The sequence below is a fragment of the Poeciliopsis prolifica genome, unplaced genomic scaffold, assembly GCF_027474105.1.
Source record: "Poeciliopsis prolifica strain line A6 unplaced genomic scaffold, Auburn_PproV2 SCAFFOLD018, whole genome shotgun sequence".
NCBI classification, from domain to species: Eukaryota; Metazoa; Chordata; class Actinopteri; order Cyprinodontiformes; family Poeciliidae; genus Poeciliopsis; species Poeciliopsis prolifica.
This window is the reverse complement of record NW_026562393.1, coordinates 4,792,468-4,812,641: the sequence shown is the minus strand read 5'-3', so window position 1 is coordinate 4,812,641 and position 20,174 is coordinate 4,792,468. Positions and strand designations below refer to the sequence as shown.

At 38.3% G+C, this 20,174-nt stretch overlaps 1 protein-coding gene across 1 annotated transcript; it reads right to left on the bottom strand.

Annotated features, from left to right (window-relative positions):
• Positions 1 to 1,491: 1,491 nt before the first annotated feature.
• LOC129368295 (guanine nucleotide-binding protein subunit alpha-13-like) lies at positions 1,492 to 20,095 on the bottom strand. Its single transcript, XM_055043217.1, has 5 exons — positions 19,769 to 20,095; positions 14,781 to 15,007; positions 8,881 to 8,931; positions 4,516 to 4,716; positions 1,492 to 3,570 (listed from the first exon to the last, which is right to left on the bottom strand). The coding sequence occupies exons 1-5, from the start codon at positions 20,049 to 20,051 to the stop codon at positions 3,199 to 3,201; spliced, it is 1,134 nt and encodes a 377-aa protein (XP_054899192.1). The 5' UTR covers positions 20,052 to 20,095; the 3' UTR covers positions 1,492 to 3,198.
• Between the last annotated feature and the right edge of the window lie 79 nt (positions 20,096 to 20,174).

The following is a 20,174-nucleotide window of genomic DNA, read 5'->3' as shown; positions in this document are numbered from 1 at the left end:
GTTTTCTATATTTATTGTTACCCAAACACAATTAACCACTCGAGTGTGCAGCAAATGTTTACTGAGTAATTTAAATACATTTGTTCAATTTGCAACCATGTAATATTAGTACCCTGATCTATTTTCAGTCAACTATTTTTCATCTTTGGCTTGTGATTATGATTTGGTTGGTTTGCTTTACTTGTTTCTTCTTTTACAATGAGCTGTGGGAGTTTGCCCAAATAAAAGCTGGTGGCCAGCGCTTAGAGCACATGGACATAATCAGGCTTTATTTGCCCGAGTTCAATTCAGTTTCAATTCCCTGACCTCTTTTTATTTGCTCAACATGACTCTGTAAACATACTTTTTGAGTTATAAGATGTATGTTTACATTTATCGTAATGGCAGATAAATCCACATTATCTGGCTTGATGTGGATTTCATGGATAATAAAGGCTTTCTCTTCAGACACAGCCTTTATTAGCTCTTTGAAGCCATTGAGGCAAAAATATTCAACCTTGTATCAAAAGAGTTCAATGTGTCCGACAGCTGAGGACAACAGCAGAAAAATGGTCTCAAACGCAGCGTTAAGCAATATGACTGAAAAAGATTTCAAACAAGGTGGTGGTGGTGACAGTGCCATGGCAACTTAAACGCAGGCCAGCAAACCCCAATAAATGGAGCCGATGCTGGAAAGAAGAGGGGGTCAAAATACCTCCAGCACAACGTGAGAAGGTAATGAAATCGTAGTTCAGTACTGGTGCTGTAGCAGCTTTTAAAATGCAAAGTGTACTTTTCCTCTGACAAATATTGACATCCTTATGTCTCTGCACAGCTTAGACATTATCTTAATTATCTCACTCATTTTTGAGGCTTCATTTTGAGTATTATTTTTTTGTGAACTCTGAATCAGAATCAGCTTTGTTAGCCAAACATTTGATGTCTGTTCCGTTAGTTCTTCTTTTAATAACTTTCTTAACTCGCATACAATTTGACACAATTGTGAATTTGTTTTTCCAACATCTTATAAAAGTCTTTTTCTTAAGTTTATTCACATCAGGGCATGAACAAGGAGTGTGATCATTTTGAAAAAATCAAAACAATTCTGACTGAATCTGACAGGGTGATTGGTACTTGTGTCGATTCGGGTGACGGTTTCCCCAAAACAGCACAGGTTCTTCCTAGGAGCCAGAGTTTCTGAGAGGGGAGTCATCGTGATGCCCGACTAGCCAATCAGATCAAAATGTCACGGCATGTTTGACAACCCAAAAACACACATGGATTTTTTTTTTCCTCCCTAAAACTACATTCCTTAGATTAGAGCGAGACATAAAATGTCAAATCCACTTTGTAGATGAAACCATCTGCTGGTTCAGATATTTTTTTGTTCAAGATTTAAAACCCTTGAACGTAGCAGAAGCTCACATTGTATCTGAAATGTCAAATCTTCCGCCTCTCTACTAAATAAAAATGATGCTCAAAAGTCAGGAAAAAAAACAGTAATTATCAGTATCATTAGAAAAGTTTATTTTATTGATAGGGTTATAGTAGCATGGGGTTTGACATGATAAATGTGAAAAACGTGGAGGAGGTGGGAATTACAAAATAAAATCTACATCAAAAGGTCATCTTCATTGATAAGATGCAGTGATTTGAAGAACATCCAGCATGGGAAAAAAATATGCATTTTCTACAACCATTTACATAAAAGAAGATAAACTGGAATGATATTTACAGGAAAACAGATCACACTATTTACAAAGCCAGGAATGAAAGGAAACCAAAGCTCTGCAGAGCTGTACTTACGAAGAAATAAAACAATAATGCAGAAAAACTGTGAAGATAAAGTGTAGAATTATTTGGCAAAAGACACTTGAGTGCCTTTAAATTGTCCTCTAACAAATATCAGCCACCCTTACAGATTATAGTCACTCAAAACTATGCAACTCCAGTAGCTTTTCCCCCCTCTGCCAGATTTCTGCAATAATCACAATGCATTTTAGAGGGAAGTCCAAAGCAGCACAAACAAAAACAACAAAAAAGGGAAATGTTCAATGCTTTTTTTTTTTTTTTTTTCATAAACACGCTTAGAGTCTCAACTCAGTGCCAATAACAAAGTTTTCACAGGCCGGTTACAGTTTATTCAAACAATCAAGAGCAAATCCCTGTACAATTATTAACACATTCATGATTAAGGCAAAACAAAGAGGAGGGCCATGTGAAGGTCATTTTATAAGGCGTCTATAATCAGTAATAAAATCAAAAGAGGCGGAAGGACAAATCGGGGGAAGGATGCAGTCCTAAAAACACCAACTAGCTAACGGCGTGGAGGCCTGTTCGCACCGCCAAACATCGAGCTTCACACATCAGTATCAACACCAGATCCGATTCAACCCTGAGGAAACAGCAGACTTTTAGTTAACTTACTGGAACCAAACGGTCTGACAAAGGCAACCGTTTTACCCTCTCAACATCCTAATAATAATAACAATAATAGTAATAAAAAATTAAATTCTAAGGCAACACCTATGTGGTCATGGAAAAAGGTTCAGTCATGTGATTGTGTGTCTTCTCTAAATGACGTGTCAGTGCTGGAGGCAGATCAGACGTGTTAACTCTGAACGCTCAGGTCAATAAGAAGCTAGGTTCGCCCTCAGCATCACTGCAGGGCAGGAAAATATTAAAAGTCAGTGCTGAGGCGTGAACCTAATCCAATCAACTTTCTCCATGTGTCGCTTGAACGTTTCTCCACGGTTACTCTGTTTGCATTACCAGAGTAGATGTCATTCACCAGTTTGTTTTGAAGTGAGGCCTACTTCCACAGGTGCCAGCATTGGCATCCTAAGGGTTAAAAATAAGAGAACAAAATAACCAACTAAATAAGGTGGAGCTCAGGGAGGAGGACAAAGTAGCAGGGATCAGATACCATCCAGAAACCCAGTGTGGTTTCTTGTTTATACCTTTAATACCACAGTTTGCCTAAATACCCTATCCAACAATCAGGCCCTGAGCTAATAACAGAGTGAACACTTCCAAAAGGAGTAAAAACTACTGAAAAATAAACAAAGTCTAAAGACTGCAGACATCAATTTGTGATCTCTGCAGTCCTCATCAGGAAGCAAGGGGTGGTCAGTCCCCATTCACGTCCTCTTACGTTCACAGGCTGCGGGGCGGAGCAGTGGAAAGGGGGTGCTTGGTGTGCGAGTGTGTGTGTGGGGGTCATTGGAGCATGAGCTGCTTGAGGTTGTCGTGGAGGATGGTGTCCTTGACATCCCGGAACACCAGCCTGATGTTCTCCGTGTTGATGGCTGTGGTGAAGTGGTGATACAGGGGCTTCTGCGTGGCGTCGCGCCTCCTGGCCCGGAAGCACTCCACCATGAAGGCCTGCACGTCCGGCAGGCTGTGCTCCGTCCCGGCGTACTCGGGAAAGTAGTCTTTGACCGGGACGAGCTTCACCTTCTCCTCCAGCAGGTCCGTCTTGTTCAGGAAGAGGATGATGGAGACGTTGATGAAGACGCGGTTGTTGACGATGGTCTCGAAGATGTCGAGTGACTCTCGCAGCCGGTTGGTCTGCCGGTCCTCCATCAGCACCTGGAAGATGTTGATGGGCAGTTGAGGTACTACTGCTAAAACTGCTGTTGGCTCAACACTTGAGGTAGAACAAGAGAGAGAATACATTTTCTAAAACGTGTACAGTTGGATTTCTCTTCAGTCTGTTTTAAGGGCTTCCATTGTATGTTTACAAAGGGCCGGTTGTGCCAGAATGCATATTGTTTATGCGAAACTCATTTCGTCAATCGTCAGAACCAGGATTTCACGATTGTTTCTGTAATTTTTCCGCAATCAAAATCACAGATTTTGTGGCGCTAATTTAGAAATATTTGCAAGAATTTTTGCAATATTTGTAGGACAGTCAATGTGACTCGAAAAGCCAGATTGTGCACAAAAAACATCATGTAATCATCCTGGTAGCTGATTCATTGTCCACATTCACTACAATTTGTACAGGTATTGTGGATGAATGTTCAACAGTGGAAAAAGGAGAAAATATATTAATTTTGTGCAATTATATCAAAGGATTTCTAATAGTTATAACTTCGACAATGTAAATATGATTATTTCCATGCATCCTGCTGGAATCTCATTACGTTTTCCTTTAGATAGAAACTTAGATTGGAGTTTTTACAGATGCGTCGGAGGTTTTTTTTATGCAACACTTTTTAACAAACCCCTGAGTCATTGAAAGAGCAATTGGATTTATAGTGAGATAAAATTTAATACAGGTGTATTCTTTAGTACTTCAGCGAAAGGAGTGAAGACAAATCAGGTTTCATATTTGTATTTGTTAAAAAACAAGCGATATTCTTCTCATTTCATAATTAGTGTTTTGTGTTTTTCTATCACACAAAATCCTGATGAAACACACTGACGAATTACCAAATGTCATGAAAACAAACAGATTTCTGCTCACTTCTCTTCAGCTGATCACAGAAACGTGTCTTTGGTCATGTGGAGCAGAGCCTCTTTTCTCTTTACCTGATCGTATTCAGAGGAAGAGACGAGAAAGAGAATGGAGGTGACGGAGTCGAAGCACTCGAACCAGCGTCTCCGCTCTGACCGCTGGCCCCCGACGTCCACCATCTTAAAGGGAACGTTCTTGATCTCAAAGTCATACTCGTGGATGCCCTTGGTGGGCTTACGGGCCAGCAGGATGTCCTGTTGACTGGGAAGATAGTCCTGCAGACACAAAACCACAGATCTGTGTCAAACATTATAACATATCCAAAGATTCATTTCTGTGGGAGACGCTGCATTTGTAAGAAAACATCCCAAATGTGTGACAGGAAACACTTAATCTTCTCATGAATCCTGACATCCAAGTTTTTACTGCAAACAAGATTTCAGGTAATCTTTCATACAACAACGCGAGACTCGGGCTGAGGTTCCTGGTAATTCTCCCTCCTGGGTTAGTTCTTGTTTTGGCAATGCTTTCTCCAAACCAGACACCAACTGAATGCAGCAGATCAGACAGAGAAAGTGAATACAATAAAGTATAGTTGATGATTTGGATATCTGATGTAAATAAAAATTGTCGGAAATTCCAAAAACAACAAAGTCCCACTTTTGGGATAGAAATAACTATTAATAAGCTAAAAATATTTGTCTCAGCTACAAAATGAGTCTCTCAATACAGCAGAATATTAGCTAAGTCACTTAAAAATGATCTTGAAGAAGAACAGAAAACATATATGCGGTTCTGATGTGAAGATTACCACAGTCTTACGATTTTACGTTAATTTATGTCTCTGAGCCTTTAACAAGGTGACGTGATTATGCAACGAATAAACTAAAGTGATTTTATTGAAGATTTGCCCTAATCGACAGGATAAAACATTTTATGTGCAGATTAAGGATGTAACGCTACACAAAAAAAATCACAGTTTGGCAAGTACTCGAGTTTGAAAATCATGGTTTGCTAAGCTTCAAACAAAATAAATAAATAAATTAAATAAAATTATAAATTTTCAATTTTTTTATTTTTTTTACTTTGGCCTGTAGTGAAAGTTATGTTTTTAAATTTGCCAAATAAATCAGATTTTATGATCTAAACAAAAGTGGATAGAACTGACCGTAAGGTTTTGTTGGATTTCTATAATAAAGTAGCAAAAACAAGAATACATTAAAAATTAACATAGCCACTTAAAACTGTCAAGATTAATGTTCAGAACTTTTTTTTTATGAGTCTGCTCCCTTTATTGGAATAAAACATGTTGGAACCCTTTGGAGTAGCCTTGCTATTTTGACAACCTCGTTTACTAGCTGTCCCTGAAGGCAGCATGAGCAGCTGTTGGGAAAATTCCCTCATCAACAGGATTTTATATGGTATATGGACTTTGGGTGCTACTGGGACGATTTGGAGATCAAATGATTTTTCTTTTTGCCAGTATCTTGTGATTTTGAAAGCTGGATTTAAAAGTGGCTTTGTCCGAGTAATTAAGTTAAGCGTAGAGCCAGCTACTTTATGTGCCTTGTTGTGATGAAAAGCAGTGATATAAAGTTTTGGTTCAGACCATCTTTTTATTCTCCACTGTATCGGCATTAGAAACCTGTTGTGTTTTGGTGTCATTTTATAAGTTGCAGAATAGAGTACTTCATTGTCACAGAGTTCTGTGCATTTAAAAAAAAACAAACAAATAAACTGTACAGCTCCTTTAAATTAGTTGTTTTTTCTGCAACAAATTCGTCTTTTAAGCTCAGTCTTTATGAGGTTTTGGGGAAACTATTCAGGAAGCCTAATGTTAATTCTTCCAAAATGTTTTATTTATGTTTGAAAACATTGCTTTTAACAAGTTTCCATGTTTCAACCATCAGAACCAAACGTTCGACTTCAGACTAAGAAATTGATCAGGATGTTTAGGATCATTGTAAACAATAACATGCTGGGATTTTCCTGTCAGTGGAGAGTTGCACAAGGTGGGTGGAATAGTAATAATAATAATAATACTAGCGGTTGAACTACCTCAAAGATTTTCAGCATCACCTGACATCAACAGATTAGTGGTTGAAACTTGGCTACAACCGATGGCTGCTGTTGTGATGTTTGAACAAACGCAAAATGATAATGGGCTTGGAGTGGCTACAGCAGGCAGCCGTTCAATTTCTAATGTCACTACCTTCTTCTTCTTCAAAAGGATCTGGAGTAAAGTTCATGCTATGAAACCAAAGGTGAAGCATGTAAGTGGCATTTTTTCCAACGTTAATTGGAAAATTAACGTTGGAACAACAGAGACAAGCTTATATAAAAGCTTGAGGCTGCATGTGTAATTTTAACAATGTAAAAATCTGACAAATTCAACGTTGAGCACATAATTTTTATTTCCAATAATGACTGAAAAAAAAAAAAGCCTGGAACAAATAATTGATAAAAACAAAAAATTTGTTAATTTCACTGCCCATAATGAGGATGCAAATATCAATTTTTGACGTAATCTCATTCTTCATTTTCAGGAAGGATATTAAAAATATTCCTTGTGTTTCTTTAATTTTCCCTTGAGAAAGGTTCTCTTGAACTTCTTCATAAATAATTCCCTATTAGTGAGATAATTTGAAGCATTTACCATTTCCACCACATCCATAACAAAAACAGAGTGCTAGCATCAGGATGGAGCTAAAGTGTTATCAGGCATTTCCCAGTCAAGCACAACACTGTGGGTTAAACCCTTACCCACTGGTTTAACCATTGTAACGCTCATACATGCCACACAACAAGCAGCTGCTCAGCTTTTACTCTGAGTTTACACCGGCATCGCAGACCTGTGTTATTGTTGCTATTATAACTACTTTTTTTTAGCCTAAAGTGCAGAAATGAAAGCTGTACAGGTCTGCCTCAAATTTGTATCTAAAGAGAGAGGTTGTAAGTTACGTGTTTGCGATTCTTACCCGCAGTTTCTGGTTTCTGCTGAACTACATCAGCTCTTATAATCTAAGTGTAACCTCAGATGTAAATAAATCTTGGGCAAAATCACTTACAATAAGAAGTGAAAGTTGGGAAACTCAAAGGCTTAGCTCAGTGTAGTCTGTTTTGGAGAAAATATCATTCTTCTGAACCCATACTGGATCAAAAATCCAACAAGAAAACAAATTTAGCTCTATCCATGTCCCATTCAGCTCTGACACGCACCATGATGCATGTCATGTGTTTCACAGTGTGAATGATAATGATGATGCTTTCCAATAAGCTCAGATTTTTGGACAGCACAACTTGTCAACAAATCCTTCCACCTGAGCTGTGGCTCTCCCCAGCTCCTCCAGTGTGCTCTGATCACTGATCATGTGCAACAAACCTCTGACGTCACAAAACAGCTGTATTTATTATTAGATTAAATTACACATTTAATCTCTGCAATCCATCTGGTAATCAGGTGATTTCTGAAGGCAATTAGCTGCACCAGACTTCATTGAGGGACATCAAGAATAAAAATGCACACTTTTTAGTTTTCTTGTGTAAAGAAATGTATCCTGTCTCTTCGAATTGGCACTTATGTACTATTTGCAGTATCACAATAACTAATAATAATTTTGCTGGACAATAACTTGTGCCAATAATTACAAAACAGGTTTTTGCAATTATTACCAAAACTCTTGGTAACTATTACCATTACTATTACTTGAAAAGTTGCCATTTCAAGTAACTTATTGATAATGGCATAATAATGCAAGCTAGCTTCATCAAAAAAAAAAAAATAATTGCAATTTTGTAAAAAACACTTTCCGATAAAACTGGAAAATATTTAAAATTTGCAAAAGAAAACAACCCAAAACGATAAAATAAAAACAAAATAACTTGGAGCCAAAAAATAAAAAATATACATTATTTTTGTGTAAACAAAACTTCCCTCAAATATTAATCAAAATGGAAACTAATTTTTTCTCATAATGCGATTAACTGATTAATTGCTTATTGCAACAGGCTTACTATTTAGTTTTGGTCCATTAGGTTTGGCTGCAGCCAGATGAAAAATGAAAAGGTTTTGAAAGGCAGAGTATGTGAAGGATATCCGCTTTTTACGGTACGGTTTAAAAATGTTATTCATGAAAGATGGAATTTGGTACAGTGACAATAAAAGACCAATAATGTTTCATACAAATATATACATCTATAAATAATGCAAAGTGCCTCAACTCCATGGGTAGAGCTTTCCCATTAAAAGAGCAGCTGCATCAGCTGCAAAAGTTGTTTGATAACTTCATTTTCGTTAAAATAAAACTGAGCATTAAGTCCTGCAAGCAAACACGTCTGCAGCTTTTCAGTTGATCTCCTGCTGTCTGGACATGATGCTTTATTAACTATACCATGTACATGTCTGATCATAAAAATAAATGCAGGCAGGAAGAACTTACCGGCTGGGAGATCTTCTCCAGATTATCCAAGAAATACTTCACCGACTCGCCCTGCAACAGGAGAGAGGAGGAGCTTCTGTTACTTTTGCATTATTCAGGACATTTTAGACCATTTCATTCCACAACAAATATGGTTAAGATGCATTGACGCATTCATTAGAAGTCAGTTGTGGAGTGGAGGCGCCATGAGAGATCCTCCATTCATCTGCCACACACAGGCTCATGCACACACAGGAAATCTGTTTGTTTTTTCTGTCTAAGCTGCATGTCCGCCTCAGAGCCGAGCTGAAGCAGGATGCAAATGATCGGGTGCTGAAGCAGACACATGTTCGCAAGCGTGTCTTTGATGTGCAGAGGAGTGCGGCAGAGGTTCTCTGTATGTCGGAGAAGGTTTGGTTGTTTTCTTTTTTCCTCTTGAGTCACTTCTGACGCTGCTTTTGTACAGCTAGTGCAAGTTCAAACATGTATCTGCCAGGCCTGAGGAGCATTCCTTTATCTGAGTGTATAGGGGAGTGTGTTCGTGCGCGGATGAATATTATAAAGGCCGTGTGACGGGAGAGTTCGGCAAGAACTTTCCAAAGAGCAACTTCAAAATATTATTCAGAGTTTCTCTGGAATCCATCCACCTTAACTCCCCCTTAAAACTGAGATGTTTAGCATGCTATTTGCATGAAATGCAACATGAAAGAAAACTGTCATTGTAAAATTCAAGTTGGGCCTGATGTAGTAACTGGGTGGTACTCGTGTGGGTTGACAATGTGCGCCAATCATTTCCCCCCTTCACTGTAAGTCTCTGTCCTAACCTTTTGATCTTTGAGAAGAAGAAGAAGAAGAAGAAGAAGAAGAAGAAGAAGAAAAAAAAACTAGCTTGACCTGAAAAACCTGTGGGTGTACTGATGTGTGTGCACGGGTAGAGTTACACAAGGGAGGAGCAGGATGGTCTGCTACGGCAAGAGAACCGGAAAGAAGGGGAAGAAAAGAAGCTAACCTTCCTCCACGTGAAGCCAAATTAAAATTGGGCTTCGGGTGAGTGGAGAACCTCAAATCTGACACGGATCGGTGGTTTTGAAATCGTCAAAAATCAGTTTCAACGAAAAACAGGAAGGGAAACCAGAGGAGCAATAACTCCGAAGTTCAATATGAGTCATCATGGCGCCTGAAGCTAAAGTATGGCTGCTGAAAAAGCAAAACTGAAACACAATATGCAGCAAAGTCAGCTTTGTGGTATATTATTGATCTTATTAAGTCTTCCCCCTCAACTTCCAAAGAACAATTGTTCAGAACCTGTCATGCAGAAAACAACAGAGACAACAGTGGTTCTATGCTGATTTTAAATATTCATGACAAACTAGCTGAGGGTAAGAGCGATTTGAAATGAATATACTAAAACAGTACAAAACAGGGAGACCTGGTGGGAAAACAAGCTGATCCTCACAGATCAATGACTACAACTACATATTCAGGTTGCAGAAGAATCTACTTGGATTCTCCATTAGAAAAGGCTGCAAAGTGAAAGTGGAGATGTCAGATAAATTCAGATGAATGAGTTAAATATGTTCTGGAATACCACAGAAAATATAGAAATAATTTTAAGCTGTGCAATTAATATTTCTCAACGAGCATCGCCAAAACAATCTGTGGTTGATAAGAGCATTGAACTCATTGTGGAAGTCCAGATGTCGTATGGCAAACCACAGTTCCCTGGAGAGGACGGTGACGGGACCTGAAAGGTGTCTTTAGTCTACCCCATCCTCACTTCAGGTTCAGTTTTAGAGCTGCTGCTGGAAAAGGGATCCAAGCATCACCAGATTCCTCACACCCTCTCTGTGAACTTTCTGAATTTCTGCCAACGAGCAAACGGTACCGCAACATTAAAAGCAGAACCACCAGACTGCTACACAGCTTCCTGCTTCGAGCTGTTAAAAAGCTGAACTGCTCTTAAGGTCCTGCGACCATGTTCTATAATTGATCTCTCTGGTATTATGATTCAGTGTGCTTTATCAATTGGACATTTGATCTGCCCAACAATTTTACATTTTTCTCCAAATCATATGCTTTACTATAAAGAAAAAAAAAAATCATTTGTGATTGAACTAAATCTGAGGTTTTGTATTCTGCCACAACAGGTCAAGTGATTTTAGGAACTTATATTATTAGAGAGGTATATAAACACATTTTCCCTCCTGATGTCTTTATGTATTTTCTTGAACTCTGACATCTTTGTCACCAAGACTCATTTTGGGTGAAAACAATAAAGCCAAATACTTCTAATGAGAAAATAAAAACAAAATATAGAATGATGGATTCAAGGAGTGATTTGCAATTCCTCTGATACTGTGCTGAATGTAATTTGTCTGATAATTAAGGTCAACATTATGGCTAAAACTGCTAAGTAACGTTACATAACAGAATCTACAAGAAAATGTTCGTCAACCCTATTCTAATGGTGTGTGTTTTGTTTGGACAGAACAAAGTCTTAAAGGCAGTTTTCCTCTAACCACTTTCCATGTTATCCTTGTAGAGATGGACCAACTCGAGCACTTAAAACCCACATATGGACCAGAGGAAAGAACCACTTTGGGCTATTAATGTGGGCAACTGCTGAAAATGTGGTGAGCTCCATGTTTACAAATGAGTCCGATTTTCTTTCCCCTCATCTGCTTAATTTACAACGGAAACACCAAAAGCCCAAAGCTTTAACATGGTTTAAAAGTCAAATGAGCTCACCGTCTCTTGTTTTAATGTTATGTTGTTTTAACTGTTTATGCTTCTCTTGGAGCATATACACAAAGTGCACAGTATAACGTTCCATGTTGATTTTCATTGAGCTTATACAACATTCCCAGTGGGTCGAATGGGCTGAATCAATGAAACTGCAGGGGCTAAATGCAGTCTAAATGTGCCTACATATAGACTGACAGGTGAGAGGGGTTTAGGTGAGGACAGAGTCTTGTTGGAGACATATTGAGTACTGCAGACATTGTGAAAACAAAGTACAGTAGAACCCTGGTATTCACATGGGGTCTCATGTAATTATGCTGAAGAAGATGCATACTTAAAAACCCGGCTAAACATGGTTATAGCTGCAAATTTTACACACCAAATATACTTTATTGCACATTAAGAAGAAACCATCTTTAACTAATACAGAAGCTAATATCTACAGTTTTTCTTATTTCTGTTCTGGGGCATACAGTCAAACATAAATAGCGCTCTTGTACTAGCTGGTTTGCTAGCGTGTAAATAGCGTGTGAACAAGCATCAGGGTTAGGTATTTCAGTTTTGCTTTTTTTCCCTCCAAAATTTTTTTAGATCTGCTCTATGGAATAATAATCATGCACAAATTTTCCACAAGTAATCAGGACTTGCACTCCAAAAAAAAAAAAAAAAAGCGAACTTCTAGTTTTTTAGAGTTCAGGACAGAAAAATTATCAGGACCCGTATTCTCATAGTACCTTATGGTGCGTCCACACCAAAAGCATTTTGAGCATCAGGCTCATCTGATTTACATACAAAGACTATGTGGAAGCATGTAGAGAGCCAGTTGCGGCACCTTTCACGCATCCAGCATGGTGCGATTTGAACCGTTTTGACGACGTCCAACAAAAAGGCAGGCAGCGGGAAACAATCGCTAGAGCGATTTTGACGCGTCTGATGCGCCTCCACAACAACTTTGAATGTAAACCAGACGTGCAAAATGCTGGGCGTAGAGCAAAATGTCAAGCGTCTGCACTCTAAGTGCACACGCGTCGAACTTAAAGCATCGGACGCGTTTTTGACGCATGTAACACGTTTGTTGTGAACACACCATAAGACTAAAAGTAGTCACTATAGATGTCATTTTAGGAAAAATCTTAGAATTTCTGTAATTCTGAGATTTTTTTGTACAATTTTACTTCTTAAGATAAAAGTTATTCAAACCTACACAACAGGGTCAACTGCACATCACTAAAGATGGACAATTCTCTCATCTCCTCACTCAGTCCTAAGAGTCCTTGGCGGGAAATTTTAGGCCAAGATAGGAGCACTCTGAGAAGACTCAGAGAATTGTTGAGAACACACACCCTGGTGTTTATCAAGTCATTCAGCCAGTGTGTTGTAGATTTGTTGCTGTGTGTGCGATAACTGAGCATCAACAATTAGCCAGATAGTCGTCAATTTCACTCCAGACTACGATTTAAAGGTAAAGTTTAGGGAAAACTTAATATCTTGTGACTGTGAAACAAGCTCAAATCATTGCCCCTCCACCATTGTGCTCAACACTTGTGCTTAAATCCTCAACTGTGATTTCCTCCTAACATGGTGCTGCACATTATGCCCAAACATCTCTACTTTGGTCTCATTGTGCAGCCACTATCTTTTTAGTAAGTGGTGTTCTTCCCCCTTTAACCTCTCTAAGCTAAAAGAGGCCTTTAGCCTATTTTAGCTTTTCTTTTATTTTCTCTAATCATTCATCAGGGAATTCACTGGGATGTCCAATTCTCAGAAGATTGGCACGCTCTTTAAGCGTCCATCTTCAACTCTGATGTACAATAGACTTCAAAAAGCTGAAAGATCACCTTTCGAACCAGTTTAAAATTGTAGTCTGCTCCGTGGAAGCAAAATGGTGATTGATTAATCAACTTAAAGCAGCAGCACCAGGCTACTACTTGCGCCCAAATCCTACTGAAGCAGTAAAAGATTAGGTTTTCCTCACATCTCTGCTAATTTTATCTAATAAATACATTTTTGAATATTTGTGGTTAAAACTAAATTATTTAGATGCAAAAGAGGATGTAGCCTTCTACTGTGATTGCATAAATATATATGAAGAGATGCATTAAAATGTGAGTTTTGAAAGTCGGTTTCACCCTTTGTCACACTTAAGGACATCATTACATAAAAAAATTATTTAAAAAAAGAATGTGAGAATTTTTCATTCAGAGTCTGTGTTTTATTCTAATGAGCTGAAATGAGGAGTTTTGAGCCTCGAACACGTGTTAAGAATGTGCAGGTGTGTCCTTGTGCTTATGTTGTGTGAGGCGTGTGACACTCTTAGTGTTTGTGTGTAAATAATGCTGAATAGGAGAGTCTGGACTCTGTTGGTAAGCATAAAGCCGTTTAAAACTGCAGAGCAGATCAACATTCCAACTCTGATCAACACTTATTCCCCCTCCTGCCTGCAAGAAAAAAAAAAAAAACAACAAGAAAACAATTCCCTCCAGAGCTAAATCCCACTGAGAACACTCCAGACTTGTGCAACTCACAACTTTTGGCTCATTACTGAAAGCAACTTGGAGAAGTGCGTCTCTCGCTCTGTCCTCGGTGGGGGCCCCCTTCTTTGACTCAAACATTTGTCACATGACATCTCATGAAATCACACACAGACAGGCAGAAAAATGAGGAATTTTTAAAAGTGCAGCAGATTGTAAAAGTCCCGCCACACAAGAACAGCGAGAGATCCCACTAGTTGGAGAGACACGTGAGCAGAGCCTCAACCACAGCTGCCACTCTGTGGGAAACGTGACAGTTTGAAAATGTGCTTGAGATATAAGGAGCAGGGAGAGGTGTAAACAGGAAGCTGACTAAATCACATGTCTGACCGCCTAACAGAATGCAGAATATACTAAGCTAGAGATGCAGTGGCAGGAAAGGAGGATAAATTCAAAATCTTGTTTCACTTTCTCTTTTTTCTGCCATTTTCTAAATACCTTCATTTCTCGAACAGAGAAGAAAAAAAGTCCAACTAGAACCACCTGAAAACCCGTTCTAGATTAGCTGATAGGGAATGGAGCTCTGCAGCAATACTGAGCAGTTATCAGCGCCAGCCGTCTGCTCAAAGAGAAAATGCACAAAACAAAACACACTAAAAAAAAAAAAACGGGGCACTGTTATCTCCATTTCAGTCAAGTCAAACCTACCAGCTGAAACTCCCTGCGTCGGTCGTATGCGTTCTGAATGCCCGAGTCCGCCCACAGTGCTTTGAGTGCCTTGGCGTACTGCAGGAACACCAGCATCTCCACCTGCCCGTTTGCCATCTTGGCTGACCGGGTGTCGAAGGCCATCAACCGGTCGGCGTGCTGCTGGTTGTTCTCATCACCCCATGGGATGTGCAGTTTCTCCCGCGCATCCACCAGTACACGCATTCCTGGATGGGGAAGGAGGAATGGGCAAATCAGAACCAGAGAGTACAGAGCCAAAACATTTACTAATACTCATATTATTATCATGACTACAAATAGCAGTATTAGGGGTGCACAAATTGTAGTTTTCTGGGCGGATCATCAATCAACGATCTTGAAAAGACATATCCCACCGATTCCGATTTTGGCTGACACTTGACTTTTTTTGTCCCAAAAGTCTCTAAATGTAGTTAAGGCAGGTTCCATATGCAAGAATCGATGACTCGTCAATAATAAAAGAAATGGAGGCCGATTTATCACCGCACCCATATTAGTAAAATATTATTTTTATTCGTGGGATGATGAATGCCACAAAGTATCATACTTAGATATCTTACGATATCCAAGTATCGTTAGATATCAAACTATTTTATTCTATAATATTCTGCTATTATGATTAGAAGTAAAGTTGCACAGCATCTTATATAGCAAAGCAAGCACAAAATACAGAATGTATTTTGATGCCACTAAATCAGATGCGCCAATCAATTGGACACATATCAACCAGTTGTCTTTTTATTGACTTCATCAGTAATCAACAGGTTAACATTGGAATTCATGTCCTTTTTAAAGCTTATTGAAAGCTAACAGGTTAGGGAAACAAACTTTCCATAAATGGGGAAACTTATTTAATTCTTACACGTCCTATATGACATTTATGTGTTGGTTTTAAGAATGAAAGATAAAACACAACTGATCAAAATTAAAGTAGGCAGGAAAACCTGAAATTCTTATTTTGTATTTACGGACAAATATTTGTACACTTCTATAATTCTTACTAAAATATTCTCTTATTTAGCTTTTAAAGATTTGAAAACAATTAATAGAGGTGATCAGGAGGTTATTTTGGGGCATCTTCAACAGGGAGGAGGCCCTGAGGCAAACTAAGAACACCCTGTAAGAACTTGATATCATTCAAGGCATGTTGCAAGGCGTGAACCCAGAAACGCTAACTTAGTAAGCCAATACAAAGTTTAAATATACACAAGATTTGCTCATCTGGCAAATGCCATCAATGCATTATCAGATGACAAACAATTAAATACTGATGTATAAGCTGCCAGATGCAGATGCTGAGATGGTTTGAGCAAAAATACACAGACAGTTTCAGAGATGAACCAATCAGGCTCTTCCTGACTGATATAAATATTCTGAGGTCTAAGCATCTGATACCCCTTTTGATCAACTCGTATACTTTGTTCTGAGAATTACTGCACGTGAAAATAGGAAAAGATGTGATGAAAGCTCTTAGTCAAGGTGGTAGATTTGTAAAAAAAAAAAAAAAAAAAAAGAAAAAAAGAAATTACACAATTATCCCCATTTATGTCCCTAACTACAATCTGATTTTTATTTAACTTAAAAAAAAGTATCAAGTATCAAGTTAATGTGATAATATGAAGTTAATATGAAGATGCTCTTAATTTTTTATTAATTTCATGTATTAGAGAGAGGGAAAGTAATTTCCGTAATTTTATATCTTTGCAATTCTGATTTTTTCCAGTCTCTGGAATGAAGTCACATTTTGAGCCTCGAGGGCAACCAATAATGTTGAGTCTGGAGCTGTCATTTTAGAATATTTATTTTCAGCATAAATTGTTTGCAAGGTGATATGAATCAAATGCAATGTAAAGTCAATAAGCACCAGGAGACAAAAAGGTGCTGTTAAAGTTTCATAAGAAAGGCCAATCCCTGATGAGAATAACTCAGGAACATACGTTGCGTTTCATTTAGTTCTGAAGTTAGAACTCTGATCTGGAAATGACATCAAACCCACCTTCCTTCTCTTCCTTAAGTCTATAAACCAGTTGGATTTGTTAATTTATATGCAGTCATGGTGCTTACCTAGAGGTGGTGCAAGTTCTTTACTGGTTCCATAAAAGAACCGGTTTGATTTCCAACTAATAGAGAATTGACTTGGAGCCAAGTCAATACGACATTTTTCTTATCAAGTGAACATTTGGTCCAGGTTTCAGAAAAGTTCACGAAAGGAGGCAGTCCATCACCGTGTTCATATTAGATTCCATCAGACACTAATAATCAAAGGTGAAAATGAATGCTGCTCACACTATGCCTTAAATGCAAAGCAGACATACTGGATGTTGAAGATCATGACAGACTTACATTTTGATGTTTATGGATAGGATTGTTCTTTCATCCAACTTGAAAAGTAAAAATAAAATACTTTAGTTCAACCAATCATATTGTGCAACTAATTGTGTTTTTCCCCCACTATTTGGTTTTTACAGCACAGCACATTTGTATGCATGGTAACACTTGTTGGAAAACAACAAGTATTTTTCTCCTACTCTCCTTTTAGTCTTGTCGGGAAGTGGGGTTAGATGACCCAAATATTATAATTATTATTATATATATTTTTTTTACCAGCAGGCAATTGCTTAATGTTATTTTGGTTTATCGGTTATGAGCTGGTCAATTCATAACTGCCAACTAGTGCGGATGGAGAATAATGGATCAAACTAAAAAAAAAAAAAAAAACAGTGCCATTGCAATGGGTAAGTACATGAGTAAGAACAATTATGGGTATGAACCAAAGTAGGGTGGAACAAAAATAGGGTGAACTGACTGAGGCCAGGTAGAGTCCCGGCTCATAATCAGTCACCAAAACATGCAAGCTGGGAAGCCACTCAAATAATTTCCACCATGAAGTTTGAAGTTAAGAAATATACAGTGCAAGTCCAAAGTACATTTTTAATGGAAATGTGTAAAGATGAACAAAATGCCCTTGAGTAAACACGTTAAACTACTTTCCACTATTCTCGGTCAATTTATCCTTTTGCCATTTGACACCCACAAGTTTCAGTTTCATTTCATACTTGTGTACTCAAACCATTAAACTCTTGAGAGGTGGTGCCCAACTCCATTTCTTAATACTGCCCTGCAAATGTTAGATGCATCCTTTCTCACCTGACTCAAATGGTACATCATGCAGCTCTGCAGAGGGCTGTTAAGGAGTCGTTCATTTGATTCAGGTGTGTTGGAGAGGACATGAATCTAAATGCTGCGGGACGCTTATTCTCGAGGACTGAACATTTGAAATATTCAACTCAACACACCTGATTTCAACGAATACAGATTGTTTTTGTTAAATCCTGAAAGTAAATGACAAGAGGCTTAAATCTCAACTCTTATCCCCATTTAAACCAGTTCATTCTTACTGATTTCCAGTTTTTGTTGAAGCTTGATCTCCCTATCCTCATTTCTCATCTCATTCCCGTTTTTTTTTTTTTTTTTTTACTTTGATATATGAAGAAAAAAACAGCTCTGTAAAATCTTTGATTAATAAGCTGTGTTAAATCCAGCTGAAAACTAATTCCAATAATTTCTCCATCTATCCATTAAGGACATATCCAGATGCTGTCAGATGAAGTTTTTATTGATGCAAGAAGAGTCCTGTAATTTGATAAAAACAAAACAAAATATATATTAAAAGAAGTGCAAAAATAATTTGTCTATATTTAACCTCAGAATCACTGATCAAAGTTGATCAAGAAGAAATAGTCTAGTTCCAATCTCTCCCTGTTGAGTGGTTTCTTCTCCTGAATAACATCATTATGCTACATAAAGCAATGTAGCATTTGTTATTAATGGCAGTTACTGAACTACAAAGTAAGCTTTCACAATATTAATCTATTATTTTAGCGAGCCGTTGCAGATTGAAAATGATTTTTGCAAGTCTAAAGTATATCTAAAAATTTGACATTCTGATACTAGTTTGTTTCTGCAAGAGTCGATGCAAATAAAGTTTTACCAAAGATGCACTGACCAAGGTTTTCCTGATTGATGCCAATTTCTGTTTTGAATAATCAACTCAACAAACATTTAAGGACTGAAAATTTAAAAATAGAAAAGGAAACTAAGGATTAAGTTCACAGGAAATTATCACTCATTCATTACTCATTGTAAGTCATGAAGGGATGAGAGCAATCAGTTTTTTTTTTTATCTCAAACATGAATAAACATCATTTGAAATCAAAGTCTAAAGTAAAATTAATAGAAATATTAAACTCATTGAATTATTATATAATTTAAACTAACTAGGCTTTTCTTGACCAACACGATTTTTCAATTTTAACAATCTATGGTATAAGTCTAAAGTAGACCTAAGAAATCCTCATAATAATACATTAGAACCTCCGAGATTGAAAGCACCAATTGGGGCATTTTTAAAAAAATTATTTAAAAGTGATTGAAATTTTAGGGGAAGATGATATTAGGTTATATATTTTATTCAAGAAATACAAAAAAAAATACATATACGATCAATTAAATCACATAGGGAAATACTTAACTAATTACTAATGAGCAAGTCGTTTTTATTGGTGCTATTTGGGGAGTGGACACAAACAGGAACACCTTACAGATTAGTACACTGGTGGGTTATCCTCCATTGAGCAATAAAACGTGGCCGTGGCTATTTGAGCCTGCTAACTCGGTTACAGCCGTGTTAAATCGGACATTTAAACTTTATGCGCCGCAAAAGAGAGTTAGAAATCCCCATCTGAGCAGAACCCCGGCTCACTGGGTGTGCCGACAGCAGATGAAGACTGTTTATGTGTGTCCTCCGAGCAGCCCCAGCGCCGCTCAACAGATGTGGAAACTTTCCCATCCGTTTTAAACGCCTTTCTGGGGCTTTTCTGTCCCAGTCGAACGCCTCGCTTCCTCCCTCACAAAGTTACCAGCCGTAAAGCAGCACAAAGTCGGGTTACCTTTGATTACATTGCTGTAGATCGTTCCTTTGAAATCCTCTCGGGCTTGCTGGTCGAAGTCCTGGCCGTGGATGATTCGCATTTGTTTGAGGAAAGTCGACTTGCCGCTCTCGCCAGCGCCCAGCAGCAGGATCTTCACCAGCCGCTTCACGTGCGTTTTCTCCCGGGACAGACTCCTGTCGATCTCCCGGGACTTTCGAATCTGGTCCGCCTCGCCGGCATTAAGCAGGCAGGTGGGCAAACAAACTTTTAACATAGACCTGGACGGCAGGAAATCCGCCATGTTCGCACTAACTTCATCGATGCTAATTTGATGCGCGTTCTCGCGAGGCGCGAGCACAGGACCAAGCCCCTTCCCTAAACTCAGGAAGTAACCGCTCCTGCTATCAAGCTGAGAGCGCGCTTC